The sequence below is a fragment of the Alexandromys fortis genome, unplaced genomic scaffold, assembly GCF_014885135.2.
Source record: "Alexandromys fortis isolate MF-2015 unplaced genomic scaffold, M_Fortis_MF-2015_v1.1 scaffold_167, whole genome shotgun sequence".
In the NCBI taxonomy this organism is placed as follows: Eukaryota; Metazoa; Chordata; class Mammalia; order Rodentia; family Cricetidae; genus Alexandromys; species Alexandromys fortis.
The window spans coordinates 1,898,414-1,911,566 of NW_026068050.1; the positions used below are offsets into that span (position 1 = coordinate 1,898,414).

The window sequence follows — 13,153 nt, forward strand, 5'->3', positions numbered from 1 at the left end:
AACCCCTGACACTGATATATTTACCTATTACATTTTGAGGTGAGCATGGTGGTGCATGACTAATCCAGCAAGATGGAGGAAGGAGGTTCACAAGGCAAAAACCTGAGCTTCTCAAAAAAATTTAACGTGGGATAATCTAAACACATTAGCAACTTAAGTTTTTGTTTGTTTTGTTTTTCGAGACAGGGTTGGTTTCTCTGTAGCTTTGGAGCCTGTCCTGGACCTAGCTCTTGTAGACCAGGCTGGCCTCGAACTCACAGAGATCCGCCTGCCTCTGCCTCCCAAGTACTGGGATTAAAGGCGTGTGCCACCACCATCCGGCTTTGTTTTGTTTTTAATGTAGAAAAACCTCTTTAAAAGCACCCTGCCACTCAGTAACAAACTGCCACTTTACTCTGGAAACCTTATGGCTACTTAATAGCAAACATAGATGGCAAACAGGCTCCAAACACTTCACTGTACCTCGAGAATGTGTGAAACCCCAAATGTGTTCTGTTAGTAAAAACCCCAACAGGTCTCAGGGTCACCAGGAATCCCAAAGTCCTACTTTCAGGACTATAGGCCCCAAACTACTCAATGGACCCATTGGGGGTGGGCAGCGGCATGTGATGAGGACCAAGGGAAAGCAAAGGCAGTGTGTTTAAGAGGAGGACTTCTAAAAATTCCCACACCTAAGAGGACCTTCGGAGTGGGCCACTGTTTCTGAATGAAATAGGGTGGATGGCATTCAAATAAAACATCCAAACCAAAGAGGAATGGGAAATTTCAGTCATGGAGGAAAAAGAGTATTATCCAAACATACTGAGCCACAATTTCCCTGCCAGATAGCCTGGGCTGGAAAATGGGACAAAAACAAAAACGACAACAACAACAACCCCCCCCCCCCCAAAAAAAAACCCCACATGCATTTGAGTTTAAAGACTGTAAAGGGAATGGCTAAAGAAAAATTGAGTGCACTGTTTGTGCATACCAATTCTAGGTTCCCTATCTCTCTCATTAAATCAGTCTTCATCTCCACCCCTGAAATCTCTCCACACCCATCCTCTCTTAAATACCCTACACTAGAATTTTAGTAGAGCTAGAGACACCTGAATCACGGCATTTCTTATGAGGGAAAGGTGACAAAGCGATTTTTAAATGGTTCTTTATTCATAAACTTGATGCAAGTTTACAAAATTTACTGTACATTGCCAAATAAATCTGCAATGAAAAATAAAATCCAAAAAACAAAGCATGCCAAATGTGCAGCTGTCAAATCCGCTAGCCATTAGGATATTAAAGAATTCAATAATGTATTCAAGATTTTGCCTTAAGGCTTAAGGAACTTTATACTGCTTTGAAGAATTCTGCCTTGTCACTGCTATCTGAGCACTGACAATCATTTAAAGGGAACCAAGTGAGCAAAAATACCAGGTATCTTTAACCTGTCCTCTTAACCAACAAAACAGAATCAGGAAAAATTAAAAACACAAAATGCACAGTGCCAAGTTTCCTGAATGTGGTTTGCAAAGTTTAAAAAGAAAAACAAAAGAATCTAAAATCAAATGTGTAAGAAACACCTTCTGAGTCGGGTGATGGTGGCACGTGCCTTTAGTCCCAACACTCCTCTGTGAGTTCAAGGCCAGCTGTTACACAGAGAAATCTCGAAAATCAAAAACAAAAGCAGAAAGAAAACGAAAAGGAAAAAAACTCTGTACTGGTTTGTGCAGGAAAATGTGCTTCTGGGTTTCTTTATAAAAGTGCTTAATAGCTAGAGTTTATATTTAAATCAAATTCAGGATTATTAAAAAAAAAACTATTACCAACCAAAGAGTACTGATTCAGGTAAGGTGGTAAAATGGAAAGCACATTGATTTGTGTCACATTGTATAAAAGACTAACATATGCAGAATTCTTACTGGTCTTCTGATGGAAAAGCACTGTATGGCTATAGCAAAAAATTTAATGGTCTCCAATTTAGGTATCTTTTATACTTTTGCTCAAGGAGTCTTTGTACCAATCACTTTAGAAGTTTATCAGTTTATCAACAATTGCAACACCCCGTTAATAAGTGGAAAGGTAAAATAACTTCATAGTTTAGAACTTCGGGCTCTACACTGTGGCTCTTCCCAAAAAATGCTGAACCAGAGGAGGCAGGTTCAGCATAGCAGGGGAAAGCACTGCTCACAAATGGCTCACTTTGCTTTCCCTAATATGAAAGACTATAACTAAGACCATTCTTCCAGAAACAGTTCAAACTTTCACACAACCATGAAAAAGTTAACAATTTAATGAAGAGGCTTCCTGTCATAATTTTGGCAATAAAAACATTTCAGACCTGAAAAGGCTATGGTTTAGAAGACTTAAAATTCCTAAACCAGTATTGACCATTAGTTAAACTTTTATTGGCTCTAAACGAACAAGATTTAGAGAAATCTTCATACCCCATAGGCTCAATATAAGAAGGTTACTGTAAATTCACAGCTGCAGTAAACTGATGCTGACTTCCCTGCTTGCTTAAAAGATTTCACTTTTCAAGAAAGAGGTGGTAGGGAGTGGCTATTGTGTGTACTTAATAGGAAAAATACAGTAAAGGCCCCACTGTTCAGTCCAAGATACCTAAAGTGAGCAAAATGAAAAGGCTGTATCTGGATGTCAGTTGACAGATTATCCGCTATATAATCTATTAGCTAATGTCTTCGGTACTGCTGTTATACGGGCACTCAAAAGCTTATGTCTGCACGTTGGAACGATTTTCTTTAAAGCGACATTGGTCCAGACATATGTCAGTGTAGTTAGCCATCTTCCTTTGGAGGTGTGTACCAGCCTAAAATAAAAAGGAAACAACATTAACTACTTCAGTCCTTGAAGCAACTAGGAAAAGGCACTACTAAGATCAGGTCCAGTCTCTACTCATAATTTGTTGTTTAACACTACCGTAGAAACTTAAACTTGTGTTTTGGCTACTAACCCAGCATTCAGGTATGCTCACTGTATCAAGTCACTGCATATGAATAAACCATACTTGAGTTTCCAACACCTATATATGAATGGTATTCCTAGTTGATAATGACAGCATGACCTCATAGTGGTCTACATGCTAACCTTCCATTTCAATTTTGTATTTAAAAAACACCTGGCAATTACAATTTAAAAAAAATACTGGTAGGTAAAGTGTTGTCATGACATAAGATTCTTAGTAGGTGAGGTAGTCTATCACAGAGTTAGTAATCTCATAATGTATGTCCAAACATCAAGTTACACATGATAAGCACACAATTTTGTCAATTTAAAACAAATAAAAAGATGTAAAACTTTGGAAACTAGAATTGCTTTCTGATACTGAACCCACTACTCTTTCATCAATGCAAGGCTTACACACACACAACATTTTCTATAAATATCTTTGAATGTCAATTGTAGGGTTTGCCTTAAGAAAGAAAAGGGAGCAAAGAGGACTGTCTGTCGCTCTTACTCCACATTAAGTCTAAACTCTCATAGAAAGGCAATCAGATGCTCAGTCATGCCTGCCTGGCACAAAGTAGGCATTGGAACACACTGATATACTAGAAATGGCTATTATGGAAGCCTGGGCTTAATCTCATATTGTAAGACCTTCCTTTAAAACTTGGTTTTGACTATTATTTCTAAAAGTATCACTGAAAAAGTGACAAGTGGCATTGTTATTAAAATAAGTGTGCAAGACACAAATCTAATCTTAGAAACGAATATACATATGTAAGTTGAGTGTGCATAGGCCAGAGGTGAACATCCCGTTTCTTCCTCAACTGCTCTCCCCTTTTTTGAGACAGGGTCTCAAATAGAGCTCAATAATTCAGATTGGCTGGCCAGAGAGTTCTCTGTCTCTCCACAGGTGGGATCAGAGGCATCTGCTGTCATACCTGGCTTTTCATGTGGGTTCTGGGAACAAACTCAGTGCCTCATGCTTGCACGGTTAACTTCCCAGCTCAACTAACACATTTCTAGAACGTTAAGACCATTTACTATAGATACTGACCCTTAGGAAAGTTACTTCCTTCTACTCTGCACAAAAGAGCATTAGCTTCTTTCCCATGCTACAATGAACTCTTTGTTCAGGGCACTTGGTTACAAAGTACGCTGCATGGGCACTATTCTTTTTCTTCATGTTTATTAAAGGACACTTTGCCAACTTTAGAGATGAGGAAACTGGGGCTAAAAGAGATCACAGAAATGGCTCAGTGGGTGAAGGCAATTGTCACAAAGCCAGAAAACCTGAGTTTGATTCTCAGAACCCACATGGTATGTGTGGTGAAAAGCACATACACACAAAACACCTATTTCTTTTCTAAATAAATCATAGGACTAAATAAAAAAAAAAAAAACAGAGCTAGGAAGACACATAAATGGCACTTACAAACAAGTCTTCCAAGCCAGGCCAGGTGATGCAGGCCTATAATCCCAGCTACTGGGGAGACTGAAGCAGAAGGATTCAAAATTCAAGGCCTGCCTGAACTGCAGGGTGATCTCAGAACCAGCCTGGGCAACTTAGTGTGATCCTATCTTAAAAAGTGAAACAAAAAAAGGAAAAAAAGAAAGAAAGAAAAAAAAAAAAGAAAGAACAAGGGCAAGGCTTGTTCAAACAGTAAACCTGTATCTCAGAAATAGAATGCTTTGCCTGGTGGGGTTCTGGGTTTGACCCTAAGAGAGGAAGGAAGGAAGGGCTACCAAAGCACAAAGCTGAAGATGTTTCAGAAGCAGAGGGTTATGATCCTGTTGTGCTTGCTCAAGCACAGTGAGAGCTCCTACACAGAGTTGCTCGCACAATTCCTTTAGTTACAGAATATGTTTCAAGTGAGCAATGGGATTTATCCATTAAGCTGAATTCTTGGTTCAGACTCAAAGGCATTTAGGTCAAGTATTGAAAAATTATGAATACAGCAAAAGTAAAGGGTTTTCCCACTATAATTAACAATATTTGATAAAAAATTAAGACAGAAACACAGGAATAAACAAGGCAAACAACAGCATGCTGTGTACAACTTCATGAATGGCACTAAGTACTTATTGAATTAAACATACCATTTTTCTCATGTATCTGTACAATGGAATTATAGGATTGTTGGGCCCGTGCTAGATTATACTGATTCTGAAAAAGAAATACACATTATTAAATCAAAACTGCAGCCAGATGAAAGCCATCAGAGTAAACTTACAGATGCATCACTGCTGAGCTTAAAAGGACATTTTCATTTCTAGAGGATTTGTGTTACTAACTTTCCATATTTGCTACAATTTTATAAGAATAACAAAACCAGAATTGTACTTCACCAAACCCCACAAACTTCAGAGTTGTTGTTTAAAGTCTTCCTACCACTGGTCAAGCAGGAAAGTTTATAATCCAAGTATGTGTCTCCACACTATCTGGTCAAGTCAAAGGAAACGTATTTAGATGAGTAACACCCCAACTCTTCCTTCTTACATCCAAAAGGACAGTCCATGAGATGCTGCTTCCAGACAAGAAGACACTAAGCTCAGGCGCCATGCATCTAAATATTTGTAGTTAGAAATATAAAGAATGCTCACAATTGCCACCAAGTCACCTCCTTTGACTAAAATAAGGAATTTTGTCTAAGGCACCAAGGGACTGAATTTTGTCCCACAAGCATGGATGGCTTCCACCTAACTTCAATTACTATCAGACACTCTAACAGCTTACCCCACCTACAGGAGCACATCATATAGCCTGCTGCAGAACAAACATACAGTGATGAACAATGACAAGATGTAGATAGAGACATTATCCCTTCCTGATATGGGATGCCCCTCTGTATGCTGTGATTACCATTAATGGATAAAGAAACTGCTTTAGACCTGTAGCAGGGCAGAACTTAGGTATGCGGAGAAAACTAAACTGAATACTGGGAGAAAAAAGGTGAAGACAGAGAGAAACCATGGAGCTGCCGGAGACAGAAGCCAGTTGGAATCTTACCGGAAAGCTACAGCCACGTAGCAATACACAGATTAATAGAAATGGGCTAAATTAATATGTAAGAGTTAGCCAATAAGAAGATAGAGCTGATGGGCCAGGCAGTGATTTAATTAATGCAGTTTCTGTGTGATTATTTTGGGGCTGAGCAGCCAGGAACGAACAAGTGGCCTCCTCTCCAACACCTTCCCATCCCCACTTCCCTTACTCAAGTTAGCTACATTTTCTAGTTTCTTGTACTTTTCAAGGGTGAATGCTATTGTCCAAAAACTAACCCTGTATACATTTGCCAAATGGTAAAAACACCTAAAGAGGAGCTGCTGCGTCAGGACCCAGCCTTTGCCATGCTGAGGCCTTGCTCAAGTACTCCATTATGGCTGTCAAGACCATCTGTATGCATCCCTACAGAACTTCCCAGAAGTCCCTCACCACTGACTAAAGCCACACCCTCCCTATGGTCTCATTTGCTGGTCTACTATTCAGTACAGCTGACCAAGTCCATGCATTTGTGAGTCACTTATTTTCATTTCTGTACCAGTTGTAAACAGATGCTGTTTTCTACAGAGTAATCTAAAGCCCTGCCATCAGGCACCTAACACACACACACACACACACACACACACACACACACACACCCCACATGGCAGCAAAGAAAATTTTTTAAAATACTTTCATGGGCTGGAGAGATGGTTCTATGGTTCAGAACACTTGCTGCTCTTCCTGAGCACCAAGGTTTGATGACTAGTACCCCATATGGTGGCTTCCCACTCCAGATCCAGGGATCTGAGGTCCTCTTCTGGACTCTGAGGACACCAAGTATGCATATGGTGCATTGACATATAAGAAATTTAGACAAAAACATCCATACACATTAATTTTTTTTTCCAGAAAGAGAAAAATAAAAGAGAAACAGACTAAGCATAACAAAATATACACAGCATACTCTCAAATGACCATGGGATACTGTGCCGACTCTGCCTCTACCATTCTGGAGAGCAGACACAGTTGATGGTTAACCTCCACTTTAAGGCACCATTAGGTCAGCAGCAGATGTCTGCTTACACCTTCAATAATCTCTCCCTTTCCTTTCTTCTTCCTCTTCAGGTCCGAGGAGGTTGTCCTTTCTCCTCCTCTTTCACTACCGTTCTGAGCCCTCCTTTAGCCCTGCACTGTTGCTGCTGTCCCAGACACTGCAGAATTTTATTTTTAAATCCCATTTAAGCAAAGGGCTATATAAATCTGAAATTCTACAGAACACCATGTATTTCTGGCATACTAACTTACCAGTCTTATTTAACTAAACTAGGGATCAGAGAGTATCTGTCTCTTTTTTTTTTCTTTTCAGCATTATGGATTGGCTTCACTCAACTTTAAGAGGGTTTTTTAGCATTTTACTATTGCCATTGTAATTAAAAATTATTTTTACTTTTATATTTGATTTTTTAACTATAATTCAGAAAGGCACTTAATTTCCAAATTCATCTGTCCTTTAATTGATCTCTTCATTATTATCTTCTAACTTAATTACATAATTGAATAATATGGTTTGGAAGGTAGCAAACCACAAGGTTTTTGTATTGTTTGCCTTGTCTTATAAAACAATCTGCTGTGATTTTTTTCCATTTTCCATGTATGGCTGGGAAGGAGACAGGGATCCAGTACTGGGCACAGGGCTCTGTTGGTTCCCAGACAGCCTGCTCGCTAGTACTCAAAGTCACACATGCAGACCTCTTTCTTTGCTAGCAGACGGGTCTATTTCTCCCTGTGGTTTAATTGAGGTTTTTTTCTTTAATTTTAAGCTACTCTGTATGTTCTGTTAAATTCTTCCTCAGATCTCTCTTAACACCATTCCTGGTCTTATTAAATGATCAATTTCACTATTCTGTTTTTAAATGTTTTCTTTCCTTTGGCTTTTAGGGTCTTATGTAGCTCAGCCTGGTCTTGATTTCACTATGTAGCCAAAATTACCTTGAATTTCTGATTGTCCTGCCTCCACCTTCTAAGTGCTGGGGTGATAGGTATGTGACCATGTGCCCAGCTTCAACATTTCATAAATTATATTGCACTTCAAAATAAAGTTGCTATTTTGTTCTGTTTTTGTGTTTTGCAGCATTGGGGACTGAACACATACTAAGTAAGCACTCAATCACTAGCCTCTAAACCCAGTCCTTACCTCTATCTATGATCTGGTGCCTGGGTGGCCTAGTTGTAATCTTTAGCTGAATTCCCTGTTTGTTTGATTTTAATCTTTGGGAAGCCTACAAGCTTCAGTTAGAAACATGTTTCTGTGGAGGATGAGTCTGCTTCTGTGAGAGCTATGACTGCAGCTCACATGGAGCCACAACAGAGCCTGTGGAGACCAACATTCTTATAGTTGGCACCACAACCTAGCTCATTATAAATACTAGACGAGGCTGCTTAGTCACTCCCTAGCACCGGAAAAGATGAAAATAAAACAGATCTTTCCTGGGCTGTGAGCACCACTCAGGGTTCCACAAGAGAATGACAGAAACAAAGGGACACCTGTCCTGAGTGTAGAAGCAGGGTCAGCACTGCCCCGAAGGCTGCGTACCCCAGGACTTCACTACCATTCACTAATGTTCCCTCTGTAACATGCACACTATGTACTTCAGCACGCTCTATTTTATGGTTTTGGAGATAGATTCTCCTTACATATAGCCCAGTTGAGGCTAGAATTCCTGTGTAGCCTGCTGGCCTCAAATTTGCAATCTTCCTTAGCTTCCCAAGTGCTGGAAACTACCTTTTCCTGAACAGGACCCTGTAAAGATTTATTACTTGTATAGCCAGCCTCCAGTTAATGCTACAGTTTTTATTTCCTAGTAACTGAACAGGAAACAGCCTGGCTACCATCCTCTAAGGCCATGCTTGTTCTCACTGAGGACAGACTGGACATTCACCTCTCCCAAGGCTGCTGCTTGCACAGAGCTACCAAGTTTTCAGCCCATTCTTCCAATCTGACCTTGATCATGTCTGCTGAGAGGAACTCTGTTTTCCAGCATGTGTAAATTTATGTCAGTTAATTCAGCTGTCTCAAAAATAATTGAGACGGGGGCTGGAGAGATGACTCATCAGTTAAAAGCATTTGTTCTTGGAGAGGATCGGAGTTCAGTTCTGATTCCCACGTGGTGACTCACAACTGTCTATAACTGCAGTTCATCCAATGTCCTCTTCTGGCCTTTGAGGGCACCAGGCACACATGTGGTCCACAGCACATACATCCAGGCAAAACACTCATAGGTATAAAAATAACTAAACTTCAAAACTAGAATCAAGACAGAAATATGCCTCACACGTGACCTACGCTAGCTTGAGGGCACCTCAACATGTTTGTGGAATTCTGAAGTACGTACCTTATTTGCTCCAAACTGCACCCGGGCCTTTCCTTTCACCAAGGTGGCATTGATCTGCATGATGACTGATTCTATAGAGTAGGCGCTGCTCCAGCCCTACAGGATGAAAAAAACACAGTGGTCTTCATAGTTCCCACTCAGAAAAACCTAATGAAACATCACAGAAGAACCCAATGACAGCAAACCAGTGCTAAAAAATTTGTAGCAAAGAGGAAAATATTGGACAATTTCTAGGATCATATAAACAATCCTGTGTCCTAAACATCGAAACCTAAATGAATTATAATTTTAAATAGACATTACTCTCAGTGGTTGTTCCAGCATGGACTGAGCTCAAAGTACAATGAAATTTTACCAGTTTACCTTAGATTTTGTTTATTAAAGTTGGTGCTACTAAAGCATTTTTTTTTTTTTTAAAATTTAAGCTGCTACATTTAAGAACTTTGCTCTTAGAACCCAGATAATTTATGGAAATAGTCCACCAAAACTGAGAATTGTGCACAAGAGTTACCTGTTTTGTAAGAAGTTCCATACATAATGCTCCTCCACCCAACACGTACCTTTAAAAAAGAAAGCAAGCATACAAAATCCTCTAAATATAAATATTCCTTAACTTCTAAAGCATTACTAAGAAATCATGCACACAAGATTACAAGATAACATAGAACAATGAAACTGTTGTTAGGGACGTAAGACTGGGGCCCATTTCATATGTTTATAGTCATTACTCTAATACAATCAACTTGTCAAACAAAATGAACAGAATACTTATAAACTTTTCCAATGTCAAAACTGTTTTCTTAGCTGGCATTCAAGTGTTCCTCTGTCCCTGAAGCTCTCCCTGCACCCTGTGGCAAGGCTGCGAACTCTGCTCTGCTGTCTGCCCTCTCCAGAGTTACACAGCAGCAGGGAGCTGTACAGTCTGAACTGCTTTAGCTGCTTTGCTGAGGCAGCACAGTAGAGTGTGCCCCCACCCCAACACACTGAGACTCCACAGTGGAGCCCACACACCACCTAACATAACTTCACAAAATTTAAACTGTTTTCTTAGACTGAAAATTGTGTTTTAGACATACTTCAGAAATTTTCAGTCAGTCAGCAGTTTTCCTCTTAGTAGTTGGACTACAAAAACAAAGCTATTTTGACTTTGCCTGGCAGTTTCTGCCACTGAACCCTAAGACAATAGTAGTACGGGGTCTCCACTAGCATCACATCACCATCCTAAACTCTTAGTACGGTCAGAGGATCCATCTCTCTAGAATGTTTTTCCTTTCTTTTGTGTATTATGTGGTGCATGTCTGTTATGTATACATGTTGGTATGAAGGCCAGAGATAAACCTCAGCTGCCTTCTCAATGAACCTGGTGCTCACCAATTTGGCTAGACTGGCTAGCCAATCAGTTTCAAGGATTTCTCCTTGGCCCCAATTAAAAGCACAAGCCACCATACCTAGATTTTATGTGGGTTTTGGGGATCTGAGCTCAGGTCCTAGTTTCTCAGCACACATTTTACCAACTGAGTCATCTCTTCCATTCCTAGAACATTTTTTAATTTGTTATTTCCCTTTTCCTATAGCATTTAATAATGACAGGTAGATCCAATATCCATGGTTAAGTGTGCTTATCCGAGAAAGGAGGAGAAAATGACTTGTTACACAATTTATAATGTTATAGCAATTTTAGTGTTGCTATACTTGGCTAGGTGAAGGCTAGTGTTTTGAGCAAGAGATACAAAAGTCTAAAAATTGCCATTATTTCCACCCTATGTTTATTTTGTGTATGTAAATATTTGATTAGGTTACCTAATATTCTCCTTTCAAAAATGGCCCAAGTTTTATGGCAGAAAAGCTACTTTCCCTGCCTAATCCAAAAGCATGTAGGGAACGTTTAAAAGTAACAAAACGAATCTTCACAATTCTAAACATCTTTGTTCTGTGCTCTTAGCCTGTGATCTCTACTCATTCTAACAGTATCTGTGAACAGCACTATAACAGCTTGCCAAAAGTAGCAACAAGATCCCTAAGGGTTCACTTCAGCTTTTCTGAACATCACTCAGAACTTTGGAATTCTGACAGTGCAACACTTCCCAAACAACAAACCAGAGGACACCATCTCCTGAGATGCCAAAGTGAGGGTGGAAAAAAAGACTAAAGAAATTTAGAATAAGTTATTTAGCATCTTTGTGGAAGACAGATTTAGAAGTTATTTAGTGTCTCTGGAAAATCACATCAAGTCTCCAAGAAGTACCTTTGGAAAGAATATCACTTAGTCTGGTGTCCAAAATGCCTATTAATATACCACAGAACTTTTTGGGAGATATGGCAAAGAATTGGGCCACAGGCAGCTAAGTCAACTTTTAAAGGCGTATTCCCAGATCATGTTGTAGACATCTAAATGGCTCGATACATCATAAAAATGGATTTAAGGCCATGTTTTCTGTTTGTTTTTCTATTTAACTGAGCTTTACAGACACTATTGGCCAGTTCTGCAATATTCTGCAGTCCCAGCATCAGTTCATATATATTCTGACTACACTGAGAAATCTTAGTAGGATGTGATCTCAGAAACATAGCATCTATACTTATATTTGCTTTGCACATTTGTTTCTATATTACAAGAGACTATTCTAAGAAGTTCTGAAGTCTGTCTTTAGGAATCACCAGTACTATAAACAAAATGTAACCTACTACTCTCTCAAACACAGAAATGATCAGGCTAGGGACAATATTTTTAGATTTTATTATTACAGTAGTAATCGCTTCACAAAGTGGAATTAGCTGAATACTTGAAAATTCTCAAAGAATTTTTCTTAAAAGATTTATTTTCATCTGTGTGTGCATATGCCCGCAGAAGCCAGAAGAGGGCGTTAAATCCCTTGAAACTAGAGTGACATGTAGCTGGAAACCAACTCGCGTGGGTGCTAGAAACTGAAGTCAGGTTCTTAGGAAGGGAAACAACTGTTCTATAACTGAGCCATCTCTCCTGCTCCCCTACAAGCAGTTTAATGATTCCTATATGGGGGACTATGAAACATTTCCTAACTAACTTGATCTTTTCCATGCCTCCCATAGCCTCCTAACTACAAAGAGAAGCAATATAAAATTCAGTATGGCTGTATGGCAAACACCTATCTACACTGGGATCAGCTCCAGTCAACTCAGGTTTCCCAATTATCACTGTGACTGCACTCAATATCACAGGCCTATGGGAACCACAGTAACTATAACTTTCCTGAAATCCTCAATGGTCTATATTTGAAAATGCTTTTTCAAAAGACAGGATCTTAATAAATATTGACTACATTACCTAATATCCATATCTGGATGGATGGATGGGTGGGTGGGTGGGTGGGTGGGTAGATGGATGGATGGATGGATACTGTACAGCCAAGGCTAGCCTGAAACTCACAATCCTGATCAGTTTCTGACAGTTTGGGATTACAGGCAGGCATACTCAGCTAAAACCCAATTCTTAAGGATCGATATCTATAAATAAAATCCATTATGATAGCTACTTATAAATAACTAATTTGTACCAACCTGAATGTGGACCCCAAGTCAGCGCTATCAGTTTCATCTGGGGATGTCTTAGAAATGTAAATCCTCTGGCTCCCTCAACTGACTTGACACAAAATTGCAAAAATTCAGCAATCCTACCTTCCCAGGGTCCAGCTAGTTCTGCAAATGACCCTGACACGCACAATCACAGAAAAGTAAATATGTATGTAACTTACCCTCCTGAGAGAACAGGTAACACCACTCGAACAAATGGAGGATCAAATGGAAAATTATCCTAGAAAAAAGCAAGTTTAATCAATTTTAAGAGCATCATTTTTAA

The 13,153-nt window shown here is 39.5% G+C and overlaps 1 protein-coding gene across 2 annotated transcripts in view; it reads right to left on the minus strand.

The window, feature by feature from the left end:
• Positions 1-1,128: 1,128 nt before the first annotated feature.
• Ube2q2 (ubiquitin conjugating enzyme E2 Q2) overlaps positions 1,129-13,153 on the minus strand; it is a 56,794-nt gene continuing 44,769 nt past the window's right edge. For both annotated transcript variants that reach the window (XM_050119471.1, XM_050119469.1), the window contains 5 exons: positions 13,050-13,108; positions 9,830-9,878; positions 9,319-9,414; positions 5,041-5,107; positions 1,129-2,806 (listed from right to left, as the gene is read on the minus strand). In XM_050119471.1, coding sequence (XP_049975428.1) covers positions 2,775-2,806; positions 5,041-5,107; positions 9,319-9,414; positions 9,830-9,878; positions 13,050-13,108 — 303 coding nt within the window. In that variant the 3' untranslated portion in view covers positions 1,129-2,774. The remainder of the gene's footprint in view (positions 2,807-5,040; positions 5,108-9,318; positions 9,415-9,829; positions 9,879-13,049; positions 13,109-13,153) is intronic.